This window comes from Drosophila biarmipes, unplaced genomic scaffold, assembly GCF_025231255.1.
Source record: "Drosophila biarmipes strain raj3 unplaced genomic scaffold, RU_DBia_V1.1 ptg000008l, whole genome shotgun sequence".
In the NCBI taxonomy this organism is placed as follows: Eukaryota; Metazoa; Arthropoda; class Insecta; order Diptera; family Drosophilidae; genus Drosophila; species Drosophila biarmipes.
Window position 1 is genome coordinate 3,950,258 of NW_026114529.1, and position 19,961 is coordinate 3,970,218.

At 37.8% G+C, this 19,961-nt stretch overlaps 1 protein-coding gene across 7 annotated transcripts in view; it reads left to right on the forward strand.

Annotated features, from left to right (window-relative positions):
- Positions 1–19,961, forward strand: part of LOC108025964 (monocarboxylate transporter 13) — a 100,576-nt gene that overhangs the window by 60,798 nt on the left and 19,817 nt on the right. For 5 of the 7 annotated variants that reach the window (XM_050889840.1, XM_044093773.2, XM_044093774.2 and 2 more), the window contains one exon: positions 1,451–1,544. The exons of the other annotated variants lie outside the window; for them this stretch is intronic. In XM_050889840.1, the coding sequence (XP_050745797.1) occupies positions 1,454–1,544 (91 nt within the window). In that variant the 5' untranslated portion in view covers positions 1,451–1,453. The remainder of the gene's footprint in view (positions 1–1,450; positions 1,545–19,961) is intronic. 7 annotated transcript variants of the gene reach the window in all.

The window sequence follows — 19,961 nt, forward strand, 5'->3', positions numbered from 1 at the left end:
AAATTTATATTCCCAATATTATTAGATAATATGTCAAAAAGCCCCAAGCTATAATTTGTTTCATATTATTTCCCACCCTTTATCCGATCGTTCCTATGACAGCTATATGATATAGTCGTCCGATTTTAATAAAACCTAATTCGAAACTCAGAACTCATTAAAAAATGTTATTTTCAAGCTTATAAGGTTATATGTTAAAAAACACCGAAGATATAATTTTTATTTCATGTTTTCCAAATAATTTTCCGATCGTTCCTATGGCAGCTATAAGATATAGTCGTCCGATTTTGATTTTTGAATTCGAAATTCAAAACCAAATAAAAAATGTTATTTCCAAGCGTAGGAGGTTATAAGTTAAAAAACACCGAAGATATATTTTTTCGGTTCCGACTTATATACTACCTGCAATAGAAAGAAGACGTTTGGGAAAGTTTCAGCCCGATAGCTTAAAAACTGAGAGACTAGTTTGCGTAGAAACAAACAGACAGACGGACGGACAGACGGACATGGCTAGAGCGACTCGTCTAGTGACGCTGATCAAGAATTTATATACTTTATGGGGTCGGAAACGTCTCCTTCACTGCGTTGCAAACTTCTGACTGAAATCATTATACCCTCTGCAAGGGTATAAAAATGTTACTATCCGATGAGCCTATTTCAAGTCATAGTTAGATCGAAAATGCGTGGAACTGAAAAGTTAAGATGGCTAACCAAATAGGGGCTATCTAAAGAGTGTGCAACTAATAACTTAGGATTAGAACTCAACATAACAAAAATTGACAAAAAAAAAAGAACTATTTTCAGACGATTATTTCTTGAGAGTCCAATGTTGATAAATGTGGCAATATTTGCGTATACATTTGTAAACAATTGGATATAATGAGTAGAAACAACAGTAGCTATTACAGCATTAGTTATCATGGACGAAGACAATAAGAAACGACCTAGATCTGGTTGGGTTCATCCGTATTTGGCCCAATGTCTTAAGAAAGGACGAATTTCAACAGATATAATATATATTTTAAAACAAAAATAAACTACATTATAAATATATTGTTTCGGTTTTCCCCTGTCCGGTGTCGCCTTTTGTATCTAAGAATACATTGGCGGTTAAAAAATTTCGATAATATTAGAATATTGCATACATAGTCTTTAGAGCATGAAGACATGACACACGCACTGGAGATAACGTCTCGTTATTCCCAAAGGAATTATATAATGCAAAGCAGTATATTTCCCTTGGTAGCCCCATTTAATTACAAATAATATTGTAATTACCTCGATTCTTTTTAAAATGAAGAGGTTCCTGTAAAGTGCGGTTACTGAGAAAGAGTTACGGAAAAATAAAGTTTTTGTATAGCCTGCAGTTTTTCCAAATTTCTGGACGGAAAACCGTCTAGATAAACCACATCGATCCACCACAACAGTTTTTTTTGTCTTTCTTTTACAGACCATGCATAAGGAAACTTTTATAAATTCAAAAAATACTAATAAATTAAACCAAAAATTAAATGGAACTGCAAATGAAACTATCAATAAAACAGGTCAGTAAAAAACACTACAAATATAATCATTACACTACACTAAAGAGAGGAAATCTGTTGTTTAACCTATTCATATATTTTTAAAGTGCAACCGACCACGGATTGACGTTAAAATCTAATTGGCAATACTTTTTGTTCTTGTTGATATTTATCAAACAAAAACACCTCTTAACAATATAGTGATGATCGCACCTTCAACAAACAAAAGTTTTGATATCAACTTTTGTGACGAAAATATAATATACGATATACTAAATAAATACACTTTCTATATTTTTTGTATTCGAAACGCTACATTAAAATCAAAGAACCATGATAAACGAAAATGGTAACTTTTGTTGAATTAAGACTTTTAAACGTTTTTTTTTTACAAGAATGTGTCGCAAAAGGTGAGGAATCCCAAGGGTTAAACACCTTAACATTTTAATTGAAATCGTTAGGTGTCGCACAAGCCACGCTCAGACGATAGAATATTTTTTGTCTCTTTCGTGCTCTCTTACGTTTTGATAAATTTTCGCGATCTCGCGCTCTTATTTTTGTTTTGTTTTTGTGTTTTGTGCTTTTGTGATTTTTGAATTTGATCCCAGTGCCAAATTTACATCAAGGTATTTTTGATATTTTATTTCATTTGTTTGTCTTATAATGGCCCTTGTCTGTTCTAAGAAAAACTGCACACTTGCGTCTTCTACGAAAGACCCCTTTGTTTTTTGCTGGCTCTGCGATTCGATGATGTACGTCAAATGTGCAGGATTCACCGGCAGAGTTAAAGATTTTATTGATCTTAACTCTGGTCTTATGTGGTCATGTGGTTCCTGCAAGGAAATGGTGGTTGAGATGAGCGGCTTTATGAAGCAGACTCGAGACAGCCTGTTGAATATCTCGGGTGCTTTTAGGCAACTCAATGAGGGGTTCAATACCGTCTGTGCCCAATTTAATAATACAAAATTATTAACAGAGTCGCCTAAACCCAAAAAAGCCAGCTTAACCGCCGCTAATACCACCATGGAATCCAACCCAAATCCGAACTTGGTAGCAGCAGTTCCTGTCGACACAGGATCAAGCGAACCAACTGTGCGTATGGATACAGCTAGCTCGAGTGTAGCCCATGTTTCCGGACTAAAAGCTTCTGTACTGGCTAAGCTAAAATAATCAGTGCCGACCGTTCCTATAGGTACTGTAGGCACCGATCCTGGATCTCAGCCTAGTGAGGTTCAGACTGCGGCTGGGGAGCGTAAGAAACTTTCAGTTGTTGTATCCGAAGATATTGCAGTTGAACAATTACGATTTTCTTTGAAAATATTTGCTCCGTCTGACATTTTTAATGTTTTACTTTCTGAAAGCTTTTGGCTTAATGATGGTTTAGTAATTAAAGAATTTATCCCAAATAAACCGAGAACAAATAACAGGTTCTCCACTGTGTCAAAAAACTAAAAAGTTTAATGTTGGCGTATCAAAATGTTAGGGGATTAAATATGAAGCTACCCAAGCTTTATGCTGACTCCTCTGCATTTACAGAAGATATTTTAGCTTTTACAGAAGCTTGGCTGAAACCAGGGATATCCGACTCTGAAGTTCTGGCTAATAACTTTAATACTTATAGGACCGATCGCCACTCACGTAAGGGGGCGGTGTCCCGATTGCCGTTACCTCTAGCCTAACATCTGAAAGAATTCTCATTCATATACGCAATGAAATTGAATTTCTAAGTGTAAAAGTTTCTTTGCAATCTTTATCTGTTTTTGTTACATGTTCTTGTATTCCACCTGGCTCCGACCTAGTAATTTATGAGCACCATCTGTCTGCAATAAAATTTGTTTTATCCCTTCTTTCTAACAGAGAACTTTTGATTGTTTTAGGTGACTTTAACCTACCTGATATTTCTTGGTCTCCTCCTACTGACTGAGTTGTCGCTATGCCATTATCCGCCCATTATTTTGTGGATGGCCTTTTAGAATTATCGTTACAGCAAGTTAGCTTTATAAAAAATTTCTTAAGAAGACAATTAGATCTGTGTTTGTTTCAGACCCGTCTGAAATCACAGTATGTAGAATTGACGCTCTTGTTGTACCTGAAGACCCATATCATCCTACTATGGAACTGGCAATTTGCCTCCCCTGCTCTGATACCCTCTCTCCTTTAGTTTCTCCAACTAAAATGAGATGTTTTCGTAAATGTAACTATAATAAACTTTACGATATGATTTCTCATTATAATTGGACAGACTTGTACAATTGTACAGACATTGAAAGTGCCACTGAACTATTCTATACAGTCTTATATACGTTTTTTAATGAATGCGTACCTGATGGGTTTCTTTCAAACCTAAACAGACCTCCTTGGTTTACCAATGCGCTTCAAAGACTTAAAAACCTTAAATCTAACACTTATAAAAAGTATATAAAATCGGGTAGGCCAGCAGATTTTTCGAAATATGTTGTGGCTCGAACAGATTTTAATGTTCTAAACAGTCATTGCTACTCTATGTATCTAAGGCGATGTAAATTTGAATTTTCAAACGATCCGAAACAGTTTTACAATTTTGTTAATGCCAAGCGTAAGGCATCGGCATTGCCTTCATCGGTACGTCTAAACTCAATGGAGGCATCGACGGATTCTGAAATTGCTGATTTATTTACTGAGTTTTTCCAAACTACTTATAGTTCGACAGCTTGGTCAAATTCTAACTACCCTAATCCATTAAATAGGGCAAATTGTATTTTCTCCCCTGTAATCACCGAAAGCTCTCTCGTAAGAGATTTTGCAACAACAACGCCAACTTATTCTCTCGGTCCAGATGGATTGCCTGGATTTGTGCTTAAGTTTTGTGCGTCAACCATTTGTAAACCGATTCTTACACTTTTTAAATTGTCTATTTCATCATCAGTTTTTCCTTCTATCTGGAAGGACTCTTTTATTATTCCACTCCATAAAAAAGGTGCGAAGGCAGATGCCCAAAATTATAGAGGTATTTCGAAATTGTCGGCAATTCCTAAAGCATTTGAACGTATTATGACTTCTCATTTGCAACATTTATGTTCCTCGCTTATATCACCGTGTCAGCATGGTTTTGTTAAGCTAAGATCGACCACCACCAACCTTCTTGAATTGTCATCTATAGTAATAAATTGGTTTAAGAAAAAAATGCAGACTGGCATTGTATATACAGATTTTAGTAAGGCCTTTGACTCCGTTAACTACTCACTTCTTTTATTTAAATTAGATCAGCTTGGGTTTCCTGGTAATCTATTATTTTGGATTTCAAGTTACTTGAATGGTAGGACTCAGAGGGTTATATTCAAGAATGCTGTTTCAAAATTGATCCACGTGACATCTGGAGTGCCTCTCTCTCATTAGTAGTCATTTGGGCTCTTTGCTGTTTACTTTGTTTATTAACGATCTTCCCTCAATCATAACACATTCTCTTGTACTAATGTATGCTGATGATGTTAAGCTTTGTTTATCATATAATGATATAGCGTCGGGATTTAACTTACAGTCGGATATTGATTGTTTTCATGGATGGTGTGAGTACAACTTTTTAAATTTGAACTGCCTAAAATGCAACGTTATGACTTTTTGTTTTTTTACTTTCTTAAAAATACGCCCCTTGACCGTATTTATTCAATTAACGATTTAGGTGTTCTTGACCCTAAACTTAAATTTGACTGCCACATTATGTCCACTGTTAACAAAGGCATGAGTGTTCTTGGGTTTGGTCAAAAGAATTTGATGACCCTTATACGACGAAATTATTATTTACCTCCCTTGTTCGTCCTATTTTGGAATATTGTTCGTCGGTTTGGAGTGCACAATCGACCGTATTGAGTCGGTACAAAAAAAATTTCTTTTATATGCCCTGCGTAATTTGAACTGGGATCCAAACGTAGGGCTTCCTTCCTACGAGAGTAGATTACAATTGCTTAATTTACCTACACTTGTAAATCGTAGAACAATGCTTGGTACTATTTTTATACCAAATCTTATAAGAGGCCACGATGTACATAAAATTTTTGTTTGCACGAGCCCTTTCGCGTTCTATGTAATAACTATAATAAACTTTATCAATTAATATGCATTTCAACATCTATCCCGGTATTACAAACTAATATTTTAACTCATTTGCTTAATTCTTAGTTATGCTTTATATTTTCATTTGGGTTCCGTCTCTATTTGTTTTATGTATTCTTCTTCGCGACCCCGCATTTTTTGCCCAAATTGATAAAAGGGCCCCGCGCGTAACAAGCACGTGCTTGGTGTCGTTGGGCCACTTGTTTGTACTGTTCGAAGTGCATCACGTTCATATATATATATCGGTTTTTGAAAAATCAGGAAAAAAACCCAAAAATCTAAAAAAAAAGGCGTACATAGTATTTCGAAATACCTATCTAACGATGTATAGCACACGCCTGTAGTTTCAGTATTTTAAAATTTAGCTATAAGCTGTTATCTCGCCAAACTAGCTAGTTTTTCCAAAAATGGTAGAACTAGTCTTTCTTATATTGAGCTGTTTAACATCGTCTAGAATTTTCAGGACTCTTGGATAGCGTTGTTAGACAAACTGACAAACAAAATACAATTTTCAGTTTGAGAGGACCCAGAAAATCTTGTTTTGTGTACTACTTTTGAATGAGGCTTCCGATTTCGACAGTTGAGGTGTACGCGTATTTTAATGTATTCTCAACCCAATCCCAGTCCAAACAGATTTTATTTTCTAAATTTTTACTTAAAAACGTAAATAAAATGAGGGTGGGAGGAAAGAGAGACCGACCTCCTCTCTTAAAATTATCGGTAGTTTTCGAAGCTGCAAAAAGGTGTCGCTGCATTTTATCTTCTTCGGTCATGGGTACCGAAATGTTGGTGAATGACGAAGAATTGGACCTGCTCCGCGAGTTCAACTTATTTAGGCCATTTCCGACCTACAACGTATGTAAAATCATAATTTTACAATTTGTGATATTTTAATCTGTATTTACTTGAGCACCTTTTAACACGATACAAATGTAGGAGATATATGTATGCCAAACAATATTAATAATATAATGTTTTTATAATGAGTTCTTTACGATATACTTAGATACATAAAGGATGTTGAACTTAAAAGGCGATCCCACCGATAGGGATTCAAAAAGAATTTTAAGAACATTTAAAAGATATACTAGTTTCCAGAACCACCCCTCAATGTATACAAACTTAATAATTAAGGTTAAAATACAGTTTATTTATAGTATATACTATTCTGGATGCATTTGATTAACCGCGAGTTTTATTGTATTATAATCTTTATAAATGTTCCTTTCGGAGTTCTTTTCCCAAGTATGTCTTAATTATACTTTTAAGCTCGATTTATCACTGTCAAAGGTCCTGCAGCCTCTTTAATCCTTTGGGTTTTGGGAATAATAAAGAAATTGAGAAAAAAACACCGCCAAAATAAAACCGATTAAGGAATAAATGTTACTGTGAACGGCAGTCCACGAAGTGACGAAGCCCACCAGTGTGAAGGCGACTACTTCCAATGCACGAAGAAATGAAAATTTACGGCAATTGTCCGAGAATTGCATACTTAGACATAAAAAGTCAATTGGTTTGGGAGGATGAGCGGTGAAAGTGTAAAAGTAAAAATAGAGAAAATTTAATCTGTTGGGACTGGTGGGAATAAGTACCCCCGTTTTTCACCTATGTAGTTGTAGTCGCACTTAAGATGCACTCGGATGACACCTTAACTGTCAAAATAGGATGCTTCGTTCGTAAGTTTTATGCAAAACAAGATTTACCGGGTCCTCTCAAACTAAAAATTGTATTTTGTTTGTCAATTGAAAACTCTAGACGATGTTAAACAGCTCTATAAGAAACATTTTAACATTTAAACAAAGAGGTTTACGACTTTTAGAAAAACTCTAGTTTGAGATGAAGCCCTTGAGATTCCTCAACTTATGGCATGCGACACATTCTTGTAAAAATACCCATGTCAAAGTTATTAATCAACAAAAATGGCCACATTTACCAGTTCAGAGCGTATCCAAAACTCTATTTGAAAGTCCTGGGAAAACATGATAGTTTGGCGAGTAAACAGGTAGCTAAATTTTGTAGACCAATAGCTTGCGAACTACTAAAGGTACATGTTATTCGAAAGGTATTTTAAAATGTGTATGCCTTTCTAACATGATTTGTTTAAATATAAAACAAAAACTTCTGATATCAAACAAAAACACCATTTAACGAGGTAAAAATATATGGACGATCGCACTTTAAAAAACAAAAGTTCTGATATAATAAATAATATTGGCGGTCTTGTCGCCGTCCCTCGCTGCTGTGCGTGAGGAGTGGGTGATGAAGTGGCTGCCTGACGTGGCCAGTGAATCTGTGGCCGATGTCTGGGATTGGAGAACTTCTCCGGGTGATGCGCTGGCCTCCTCTGTTGGTGGGCTCAACCGTTTCTGGATATTGCAGAAATGTGATGGCAGAACTTCTCTCCGTTATTAAGGATAACTCACCATGTTAAAAGCGTGTTATGCTGAGTCTGCTCATAAAGGCACTATGGTGATCCGAGAAACGCCCATGATTTGTACCGACTTATAAGTTACTCCTTAACTTTGTTAACTACACCCCCCTTAGTAGTATGACCGTCCTCGGTCATCTGCATTTCCTGCGCCGCTCGTTGCCTTCTCGACATTCGGAGGAGTAGGATAGAGCAGCTGATAAGGATGCTGGTTCCTACGCCGACGGCGAACCAGATGTTTGTGACTCCAGCCGATTTTACTTCCCGACTTATTTATGATAGGTACCTGTGTGGGGTGAACTACTAATACAGACTTCAAATCATCGTGGTTAAAAATGGCCGGGTTTATAACATTCGCTTTAGCAAGTGTGACTGTTAGCATTACAAAAAAGAATATCATATAAGTGTGATGTGTCAAATATATCGTTTTGTTTTGCTACAATAATTTTATTAACAGTATATGTGAACTTATTGATTTTATCCTACATTTGCGTGTTGATGATTATCTGCCTGTTATTTCATTCTATCAGTCAGAAGTCGGACATTTTAAGCATTTCAAGGTCATATGCTTGGTCATCCTATGGTGTAATTTTAAAACGGACAATAAACTTATAATATAGTCAGTGTCGACCTCCAGCCATTTTCGCATGTGTGACTTTGCGAATAAATCGGACAACTTAGCAGTTACATCTAAGAATTCCGTTAAATTTCTTGAATGCCGCAAAACATGTCATGCGATCCCGTCCGTGACAGGTATGCATTGGGCGTGGGAGTAGTCTGTTACTATATCGAAAGGGTAAACCTACTGTGCATCTCATAGGGTAAATATATGTAAGTGTAGGGTGCTTGTTAAAAAATAGAAAAAATAAAAAGCGTTTTATTTGAGGTTGTCCTTATGGACTACTCTCTTTGTAATAAGAACGGAAGTTCTCATGTCTGCTTGTACGCGCTCTTCTGTGTACTGTGGGGTTAGTTTATTTTCTAACCCTTTGTTATTTCTATTTTCTCCCAACACTTTTTTTTAACACGGGTTAAAATGATTTTTTAACTGTGGATTAAATATTGATATGCAGCACTTCGCCCGCATACGAAGGGATAGGTGTGACCCTCAACTTCTTCTTCTTTGAGGCTCTGTTGTATTTCGCCTTGGCGCATGTTTTGCTCTTAATTAATTTTGCACCTCATTAGCGAGCTTAGTCGTTTTTGGAAAATTGTAATCCTGAAGAACTTGTTTCACATTAGGAGGCCCTGTGGGCGCCTTTGTGTTCACAAGTTATAATTTCTGTCTGCTCATTTGCATCTCTGAGTGGCCGGGAATTCCAAGGCATGCTGATGCAAGTTTATGAATGGAGGTCACAGGGAATGGCGTTCACAACATTCACTTTAACGACTTCTCTTACCAACTCGAGCAGTGAGTCTTTATTATTAAAATGCATTATGTGGCGAGACTTACTTCTTCCAGAATTATTTGATTCCTGAAGCAGTTCAAGGGTTTATCGTCGGATATGATCGTGTAGGTCAAGGAGACTTCGCTGTGCATGGAGGCAACGTCGAATTGGTGTTTATTTTTTTTGTATTGACTTAATGTTTTGTTTGCTATAGAAACGAAGTCTTTGAAAAAGCTTGGTTCTGTGTATTCCTGTATGGTTTTTACTTTTTCAGGGTCTGTCTGGGCTCCGTCTGCTGTGACTCTAAAGCCTAAAAAATCCACACTCTCCTTACAGAATTTAATTTTTTCTTGTGCCACTCTGATTTTGGTTTCACATAGACATTTAAGAACTGTTCCGATGTGTCTTACATTGTCGACAGCGTATTCGGAAAAACGATCACGTCATCTACATAAACATAACAAGTTTTCCAGATCTGCTCGCGTAACACATTGTCAATCGTCCTTTGAAAAATGGTTTTTGCATTTTTTAGCCCAATGGGTAGACGGCAAAACTCATATTTTCCTCTCTTTATGGAAAAAGAAGTTTTTTTTGGGTCATATTCCTTTCATATGTGGAATTGCGACCTAGAAGGGTGAATAATACCGTCCGCTCCCATGGGATACGGGTATAGTTTAAAATAAACGGGTTCATAACCTTCCGTACGAGTCCTAGCAATGACCGAGGTGTTAAATGGAAGCGCCCCGCTAGAGTTCAAAAACACTTTACTCCTCTTAAGGATAATCTTTCTTAATTATGTTTTCACTGTGTTTGGGACTACTATTTCATCGACATTTATGAAATTCACGTTAGGGCAGTCAAAGAATTTAAGCTTTTCGGTTAAGTTTCCGAACCTAATTTCCGTCTCCCGTCTGCGTTAGCAAATTAAAACCTATAATAGCATCAAACGTACTTACGGAATCTAGCAAAAGGAAGGGGTCGTTAGGCCAAATAAATGCATTAGGCATTTTTTTTATTTTACTGGAGCTATGTATGGTACTTACAGTTAATGGAGTTAAGCCTCTACGGGCTTAACAAAATTCTTTGCCGCCCCAGTGTTTATCAGAATTTTTATAGTTCTCCCTGCCAGCCTTCGCTCGATGAACGGTAAGCGTAACCTTCCTATGAGTCGTTGTCCTGCTCAATTGCATTTAGTGCGGCTGCGGCTGCGTCTTCATAATCCTGGTCTTCCTCAGCTTGCTCAACGTTGCTTATCAGTTGGCGCCTATGACCAGTCATTCTTTTAGGTGATTTTGGTCTTTATACCCGTTACTCTTAGAGTAAAAAGGTATACCAGATTCGTCAGAAAGTATGTAACAGCTAAAAGGAAGCATTTCCGACCCCATAAAGTATCGATCTAGCCATGTCTGTCTGTCCGTATGAACGCTGAGTTCTCGGGAACTATAAAAGCTAGAACAGACAGACTTGGCATGCAGATTCTTAGGCTTCCTGCGCAGCGCTTCAGTCAGTCAGTTTTCTGATTTCTCTGCTCGACAGCCTTGGCATATGTGGCCGCAAATAACCCTAATCTTATTTCTTAAAATGACTAGCATCACTAGTCGAGTCGATCTAGCCATGTCCGTCTGTCCGTATAAACGCTAAGATCTCGAAAACTATAAGAGTTAGAGCAATCAGACTTGGCACGTCCGCAATTCGAAAAAAACAAACAAATGTAAACAAAATGTATTTGTGTCATCAATACAAATCGATTGACAAAAAAAATGTTCCACTCCCATTCTGACGCCCACAAACAGTTTAAACGTTTAAATCTGTCTGCCGCCCACATAACATCTACTGAAATAGCCGGTAATTTAAAGTCAATGAGTACTTCATAATTTAAAAGTCACGAATCATCGATTTGGCGTCGCTTGTGAACGGTTGTGTTTATCTTGTGCTCTGTTACTTTGTCCATTTGTTGATTATTATTTTTGGTACTGTTGTACCGAACATAACAACGTAATTTGTTTTTTAAATCGGAATTTTATGTTCAATTTATATTTCATAGTAACAACCTTAACATATCTGAATTCTAATAAGACCTGTGTATTTGTTATTGTAACTTTCGTTTTAATAGCCTTTGTTCTTGTTTCGTATTGCTCTCTGTTATCTGTCTTCCGTTTCTTTTCGTTTAAACTGTTGTCTTGTATATTTTGCTTGTGTTTCGAAAGTCACGCTCAGTCGAAAGCTACTCTCTCAATTTTGCAGTCTCACTAAATTTTTATTTTTTTACCCTTATAGACAGTATTATGATGTCAATCAGAAGTTTGCAACGCAGTGAATTAGACGTTTCCGACTCCATGAAGTCTACATATTCTTAATCAGCATCACTAGACGAATCGATTAAGCCATATCAGTCTCTCTGTCCGGTTCTATGCAAACAAGTCTCTCAGGGTTAAAGCTATCTGGCTGAAACGTTGCCAAAAGTCTTCTTTCTTTTGCAGGTAGTATTATAAGTCAGAACCAGCCGGATCGGACAACTATAACTTAAAGCTGCTATAGAAATAATCGGGAAAAATTTCAAAAATATAGTTTTTCGATGTTTTTTAACATATAACCACCTACGTTTAGAAATAGCATTTTTTAATTAGTTCTGAATTTCGAATTTAATTATATAAAATTCGGAATCAAAGGAACAATAGAAAAATTGATGTGGATATAATATAAAAAAATTATAGGAAACTAGTCTTTCGTCTTTAAAGCTATCGGTCTGACTATCCCAAAAGTCTATTTTCTTTTGCAGACCGTAAAAAAGTCGGAACCAGCCGGATCGGAAAAGTATGTCTTATAGCTCCTATAGGAATATTCGGAAAAAGATTTAAAATAATTATATCTTTGGTGTTAATTAACATAAAACCCCCTACGCTTGGGAATAACATTTTTAAATTAGTTCTCAATTTTATAATCGAAGGACTATATCATAAACCTGCCATAGAAACGAACGTAAAACGAATAACGTAACGTAATTTCGAATAAAAGTTAATAAAAGCGGACGACTCTAACATCGTCAAAAAAACGACCAGAGAAATAATGACTGCAAGGGTATACAATCCTCGCCGTAATTAACTTCCTACCTTGTTTTATCCTAGTTTTATATTGAGTGACGTATTCATAGTTTTTTTGATTTTTATTTTTAGGAATAAACTTTTTTAATTATATATGGATATACAGTACAAACAAGTGGCCCAACGACACCAAGCACGTGCTTGTTACGAGCGGCGCCCTTTTATCAATTTGGGCAAAAATGCGAGTTCGCAAGGAAGATACATACATAAAACAAATAGAGACGGGACACAAATAAAAATAAAAGGCACAACTAAGAATTAAAAAAATGTGTTCTCTTTTGTTCAAAAACAGCTAGTCAGTTTGGATAGCCTATTTTTATTTACTGCCGTATCTGCAATACATCTCATGAAATGTACTTGCTGGCAGAGTAGAGGATTACTTTGCTCTGCGCGATGGATATTTCTTGATTTGTGCCTCATGCGATGAAGGTGACCGTGATTTGGACACGTGGGCGCTAAAAATTACCACAGAAAGACATTTTTGGATAAGCTTATGAACTTAGTTTCTGAATTTAAAGAGTTTAAATAAGACCCTGATAAAAAAAGGTGTTTGGTCACCTAAACATAGGCAGACTGCTCCATCAAATTCTGTGGGAGCTGCCTTATTATCAATCCCAATGGCATAGAATTCGTTGGTGTTCACGGTTCTTTGCAATCTTTTTGTTATGTTACATAATCTTATGATCCACATGGATTCGACTTGATAATTTATGAGCCCAATTTTTCTTTAATTATATTTAGATCTCTCGATTGTTTTCGGTGATTTCAATTTCCCTGACATTTCATGGTCCATTTCCATTGACTAAATTGTCTTTACATCTGTATCTTTCCATTACATTATTAACATCCATCTTAAAGACACAGTATCTAGAATTGACCTACTGCATTTGCTTGAAGACCGATATCTCTTTTCTACTTACTATAACTAAAACTAGATGCTTTCGTAAATGTGACTATAATAAATTTTAAGAACATGATTTCTCAATATAATTGGACAAATTTATATAATTGCTTGGATATTGAAAGAGCTATGAAAATATTTTACGGCGTCCTAAACTCTTTTTTTATGAATGCGTTCGTGATAGTCTTCTTCCAAAGTTAAACAGGCCTCCTTGATTTATCAATGAGCTGCAAAGACTTAGAAACCTTAAAACCTGAACGCTTGATTACTTTTCATCTATAACATTTGTGCTTCTCTCTGATATCAACGTGTCAACATGGTTTTATTAAGTGATGAACAACTACACTAACCTATTCGAATTAACATCTTTAATTACATGGAATTAACAAAAAAGTGCTGATAGACGTTATATATACAGATTTCACTTAAGCCGTTGACTCTTTAAACCACTCTCGTCTTTTTTCACATTAGATCAGCTCGTGTTTCTGAATATTCTGTTAACCTGTATTTAAAATTACTTAAATTTAGGTCCTTTACTGTTTACCCACTTTCGTGTACTAATGTTTGCTGATGATATTAAGCTTGGTTTAAAATATTATAATATGAGGTCTGGTTTCTACTTGCGGTCGGATATTAATAGATTTCAGGAATGGTGTCAGTACATACTTTTTAAATAAAATAAAAAATCCAAAGTTATGACTTTCTATAGGGCAAACCACTACGTTTAGAAGTTATTCTCTTCAGAACATGTCTCTTGGACCGAACATATTCAAATAGGGATTAGGTTTTTCTGGATTCAAAACCTTTATTTGAATCTCACATCACTGTTGGGGCAGTTATTTGTTTAAGGGGTCCACCAAGTTAAGGTTTTGGGCCTATTCAGAATACCATTAAGCAAATGAACACGGTTTATTTAACATAAATTAAAAATATACTCTTGGTTCCTGGTTCTGGTCGTCGCGCTTGAGGTTAGTTCTAGTTTCTAGTTAAACCAAGATAAATGGAACAAAAAGTGAGAATTTCACTTTATATTGTTTAAAAAGTTGGTTTATAACTTTCTTAAGGCTTTTAGGTTCTACTTGTCTCGTTTCGATAGAGCGTTAACTATTTCCTTATCTTTCTCGTCAATTAGAAAAAAATTGTATAAATGAACAACCGAGAAACCGCAATTCGGGCGATCCCGCCGCTCGTATACCTACTCGACGATTTCTCACTAGGTTTCATTGAAATTAGGTAGTAAGAAAAGAGTTGTGTTTTTTCCAGTAACGCCTTGCGCAACTCTTGCACACCCCTTGTAAGGTCATTCTTCCGAGACTTAGCAGTCAATAGAGTCGGTGTCGGTGTACCTGCCAGTCCCAGGACTACCCCTTTCTTTACGAGCCGAATTTTGGTGTCTTCTTTGTACAAAAATTAAATGAAAATGATATTCCCCCAGTGGGTGTGAGCGTGATCCCGCGCAGCCCTCCAGTTGAAGGGGATATCCAAATGCTGCCCTAAGGCTTGTGGGCGAGCGGTGGCTGCAACTAAGAAACGGACGGGTTGCTGGCCGCTGGCCAGTTTGTGGGCGCGGGGGAGTAGTCCCTCGCTGCGGTCACTGTTGCTCTGGGCCAACTGACCACTGGTCATCCACTTAGAATTATGATGGTTATGTTGGGAGAAAACTATTCTCCTTTTCCTGCTGGCCTAGAGACTCAGTCAGGATAAACAAGAAAGGAAGTTAACTTCGGCAAGCCGAAGTTTGTATACCCTTGCAGTTATAAGAAATAATCAACTTTAGTAAATAATTTTTTCATATTATTTTCCCACTAATTTCCCGATTGTTACTATGGCAGTTATATGATATAGTCGTCCGATTTTGATAAAATTTAATTCGAAATTCAGAACTAATTAAAAAATTTTATTTCAAAGCTTAGAATGTTATATGTTAAATAACACCGAAGCTATATATTTTTTTAAATTTTTTCCCCGATAGTTCCTATGGGAGCTATGAGATATAATTGTCCGATCCGGCTTCCGACATATATACTACCTGCAATAGAAAGAAGACTTTTGGGAAAGTTTCAGCCTAATAGCTTAAAAACTGAGAGACTAGTTTGCGTAGAAACGGACAGACAGACGGACATGGCTAGATCGACTCGTCTAGTGACGCTGATCAAGAATATATATACTTTATGGGGTCGGAAACATGTCCTGCACTGCGTTGCAAGCTTCTGACTGAAATCATTATACCCTCTGCAAGGTATAAAAATGATAACATTTCTAACGACGGCTGCCGTAGTTGTTTTGTACAGAAGTTGTGTTCCTTATTCCCTGAATGACAAAATTGAACTGAATTCAATTTTTGACTTAACGCTTAATATAACATGATACCCATAGCGGCCACGCAAATATGCAGTGTTTTCCGGCTATGCACTGCATCAATGAAATGTCAACAATTTTGGGCGCTGCTGGGCTGCGGACATTCGGTCATCGACTCCGTTCGTTAGCCTCTTAGTTACTCCCGCCCTCAAGATTAGGGTCGCCCTCGGGCGACCCTATTTCAGCAATCACCCTTCTGGAACCGGTGAGTCGCATGTAGGTTCGGCCGATGCAAATCAATGCACAACACATTCCTCCTGCAATAAGCGCTACCATGTGTGTCTGATTGGTGTTGATTTTATTTCCGAACTAATGAATGTATGCTCACTCAATGTTACGTTCACTCAAGCGATGAAGGCAGAGGAGGCTCACTATCTGACCCTGAATCGCTAGCGTACTGCTTGACGGCGAGCTCATATACTCACACAAAAGGATTAGAAAACGGGGACACAGAGGCGCCAAAATGAGGGCTCTTATTTCATCACTATATAATTCACCTAGTTTATTTTAAGGGTAGTAGCCCTGGGCCTTTGCATAGAAATTAGTGTAGTGGTAAATATATAAGATTATAATATTGTAAATTATAAGAGATATTGGGTAAATAAGACTGACACACAGCCTCGACTCATAGTCAAAATATTTCAAACCAGAAAAATGAATGAATTTTACGAAATATATTTATATATTTTATTTTGTTATATTATAATATTATTATTTATTATAATATTGTAAATTATAAGAGGTATAGGGTAAATAAGACTGACACACAGCCTCGATTCATAGTCAAAATATTTCAAACCAGAAAAATGAATGAATTTTACGAAATATATTTATATATTTTATTTTGGTTAATCAAATCCCGAATTTTATCGGGCTCGGAGCCGTTTTACTCTCTTAGTATTCTTTATTAACTATTTCTACTTTGCAGACTGGTTAGAAAATATTTAAATAAGGGATTCACTTACATTTTATTTACTGTGGTTTATTCCTCAAAGATAAAATTTTTCTTCCAAGAATTTAAAAATATCTAAGCGAAACCGTTTGGTTTTTATTGTTGAGCGCCAATTAATCTTGTTAAAGGGCGCGGCATGAGGTGGTCCTCGACGGCCGCACTGTCAAGGGTGGTCTTCTTCAATGAGCCCACACGTATGTGCGAGAGAAACAATATGTGATACGTGTGTGTGGCCAAGGGTATCACACTGGTGAAACGCTGGTCTTCTCGGAGATGCCCGCTTGTGGGCGCTGGGGAAGCGATCGCTTCTGGGACCCGTTATAGTTGAGTGGCGGCCAGCAGCTTGTGGTTGCCTCCCGTAGGTGCGGGGAGATGCGTTAGCACCCACGCGTGAGGGTAGGCCGCTGGAAGCTGGTGCTTGTAATTGCCTCCCGTAAACGCGGGAGGAATATGTTTGCCGCTGGTCGCACCTATTGAAGCCCGCTTGCCAGTGCGGGGGAGGAGGGGGCCTAAACTCGTATGTGAAGATCGAGGATGCCTTGCTGCAGTCAGAGCCGGATGGCTATACCTTCACAATTGCAGATTAGGTTGACTTACGTTGGGAGGTAACTGTCCCCATCGCCTGCTGGCCTAGAGACCCAGTCAGTGCAAAATAATAAGAGATATTTAACGGCGGTTGCCGGAGTTTTGCAATGCTATAGAACTTGTGTTCTTTATTCGTATAGAGCTTAAAGCGAACTGAACTAAAGTTGACAAAAAAGAAATTAATAGCGGCCACGCAAATATGCTGTGTTTGCCGGCTATACAAACCGAGCATCCGGCCAAATGCCGCGTCAGCGGTTTTGGCCGCCGCTTGGACATTCGGTCATCGCCTCCGTCCGGTTAGCTACTTAGTTAACTACTCCCCCCTCAAGATTGAGGCCGCTTTCGGCTAACCCTTTTTCAGCGATCACCCTTTTTAGTTGGACCGAAAACCTTCTGGCACCGGTAAGTCGCCGACACAAATCAATGCGCAACATATTACTCCTGTAATTAGCGCTACCATGTGTGTCCGATTGGTGTTGATTTTATTTCCGAACTTCTGAATGTATTCCAGGTTACGTTCACTCAAGCGGTGGAGGTAGGGGAGGCTCAGAGTATTTTGACTGATGGTGATATTCAGCGATGGAGAGCTTGTTACCACCGGAGTCCTCTTCTGGGCGGAGTTTTAATTCAAAACCAGGGTTTCATTTACCGTAACGCTCATTAAAGGTGACGAGATGCGTACCGTGTACCCAGACGCTTGTTCCGTTAGCTGCGCTAATTGATCATTATTAATTGATCATTCTGGATTGCACGCATTTTCCCATTGCATTCTGCTGTTATAATTTCCACAAACCATAGCATCACATTATTATGCGTTACCGGGAACATTGTACTTTTCTTACATGCTAATTTAATTTTTGGGAATTTAATATGAAATGTAATATGTTAACGGACTGGAGAATTTTCACAGACGCTACGGACAAAATATTTTTTATAGGGGTGTCGGTGGGCTCCTCTATACAAATACTTTCTAGGTCTGCCTGATCTTAAATGTTTGGGCTGACTATGTTTACTTTGGCAAGCGAAATTGCCATCATTAAATTTTGGAGTTCCATCATTATCTGGAGAGTAATATTTCGTATAAATGGCCACTTGTTATGAACCCCTTGCAACTTTCAGGATCTGATTTACCGTTGGCGTTAATTCATTAATTTGGCTTTATATTCTGGTATTTATTTTTATTTGAAAATGAAATTCTTTCTAAATCCCCGGCGTCCGGAGTTCCTGCTACGACTTTTAATACCATAACGAGTCGAGCAGGTCGCGGAGGTGAGCTGTGTTTAAAAGTTTCTTCATGTGTGACTGGGGGAACATATCGCTCACATTCTCTGTTTCTTCTACTACGCGCCTGTACTCTGAAAGGTTTGGTTATTGTCTAACGAATGCGAATTCCTCCCACACTAGTATTCGACCGTCAATAATGGGGATGTACTTGGCTTGTGAATAGTCGGTGATGTGCGCCGACACCGTGGTTAGGGAGAAGAGGAATGGGATGATTTTGGACCTGTGGAATGAATTCGGAGCTACTCGTATATTTTTGTTCATGACGAGGTTGCCCACCACCAACGGAAATGAATTTAACATTAGAAAAATATTTTTTAAGGTATACTTAAAGCTAGTAAAATTTGTGCCAAGAGGCAAAAAGGAAAAAAAGAAGGTAAAAAACTTTTTTTTATTTAATGTTGTCCTTGTGGACCACCCTACCCTTGATGAGGACTGTGGTCCCCATGTCCGCTTCCACAATCTTTTCTTCACACAATGGTGAGAGTTTGTTGCCTAGCCGCCTGTTGGATTCTACCAGGACTTTTTCACCAACTTTGAACACCCTGTTCTGTCAGGCAGCATTTTCCTTGTTCCTGAGCTTGTCATGGGCGATTTTTATCTTATCCTGAATATCATACTGTAGTTGATCCGACTGTGTTTGAATTACGTCGGCTGGCCTCTTGTCGATGACCGAATGGATAGATTTATTGTATCTGGCTGTGGCCAGCAAGATTAGCTCGACGGTGTCACTGATGCCTTTATAAATTTTAAGGCATCTACCAAGCTCTTCTAGAGTGCTGTGGAAACGTTCCACTTGTCCGTTCGAGACACTGTGGAGGGGTGGTGCAGTTGAGATGCTCACGGCGAAATGGTTTTCCAGCATGGACAAAATGGTGTGCAAATTCAACGATGGTTCGTTGTCACAATATATGACCTTGGATTTCGGGAAAACATTCAAGAGTTGTAGCAGTGCTGGTTTAATGTCCTCTATGGTTCTAGAGGGGATTAGATGGAGCATCGCAAATTTTGAGAATTTGTCAATGGGTGTAAGAAAATATTTTTTATCCGTTGAGAAGATGTCTAAGTGTAATATTTCCCCAACCTGGGACGGGATTGGTGTATCCCCAAGCTCCTGCTTTTTGGGATGCCTGTCATATTTAGCTTTAGCACATGTTTTGAAGTTAGCGACGATTTCGCTAGCTAGCTTGGCCATTTTCTTGGGTCGACCTGTGAGCCCACTTGTGTTCAGTGGACAAAATTTCTCGTCCGGGACTGCAAAAATGTCCCTTACACGATTTTTACAATACCGAAATTTTGCGGCTGGAAATTGACGTACCAGTTGGTCCTGTATCATTGCAAGTGTTTTTTTTTTT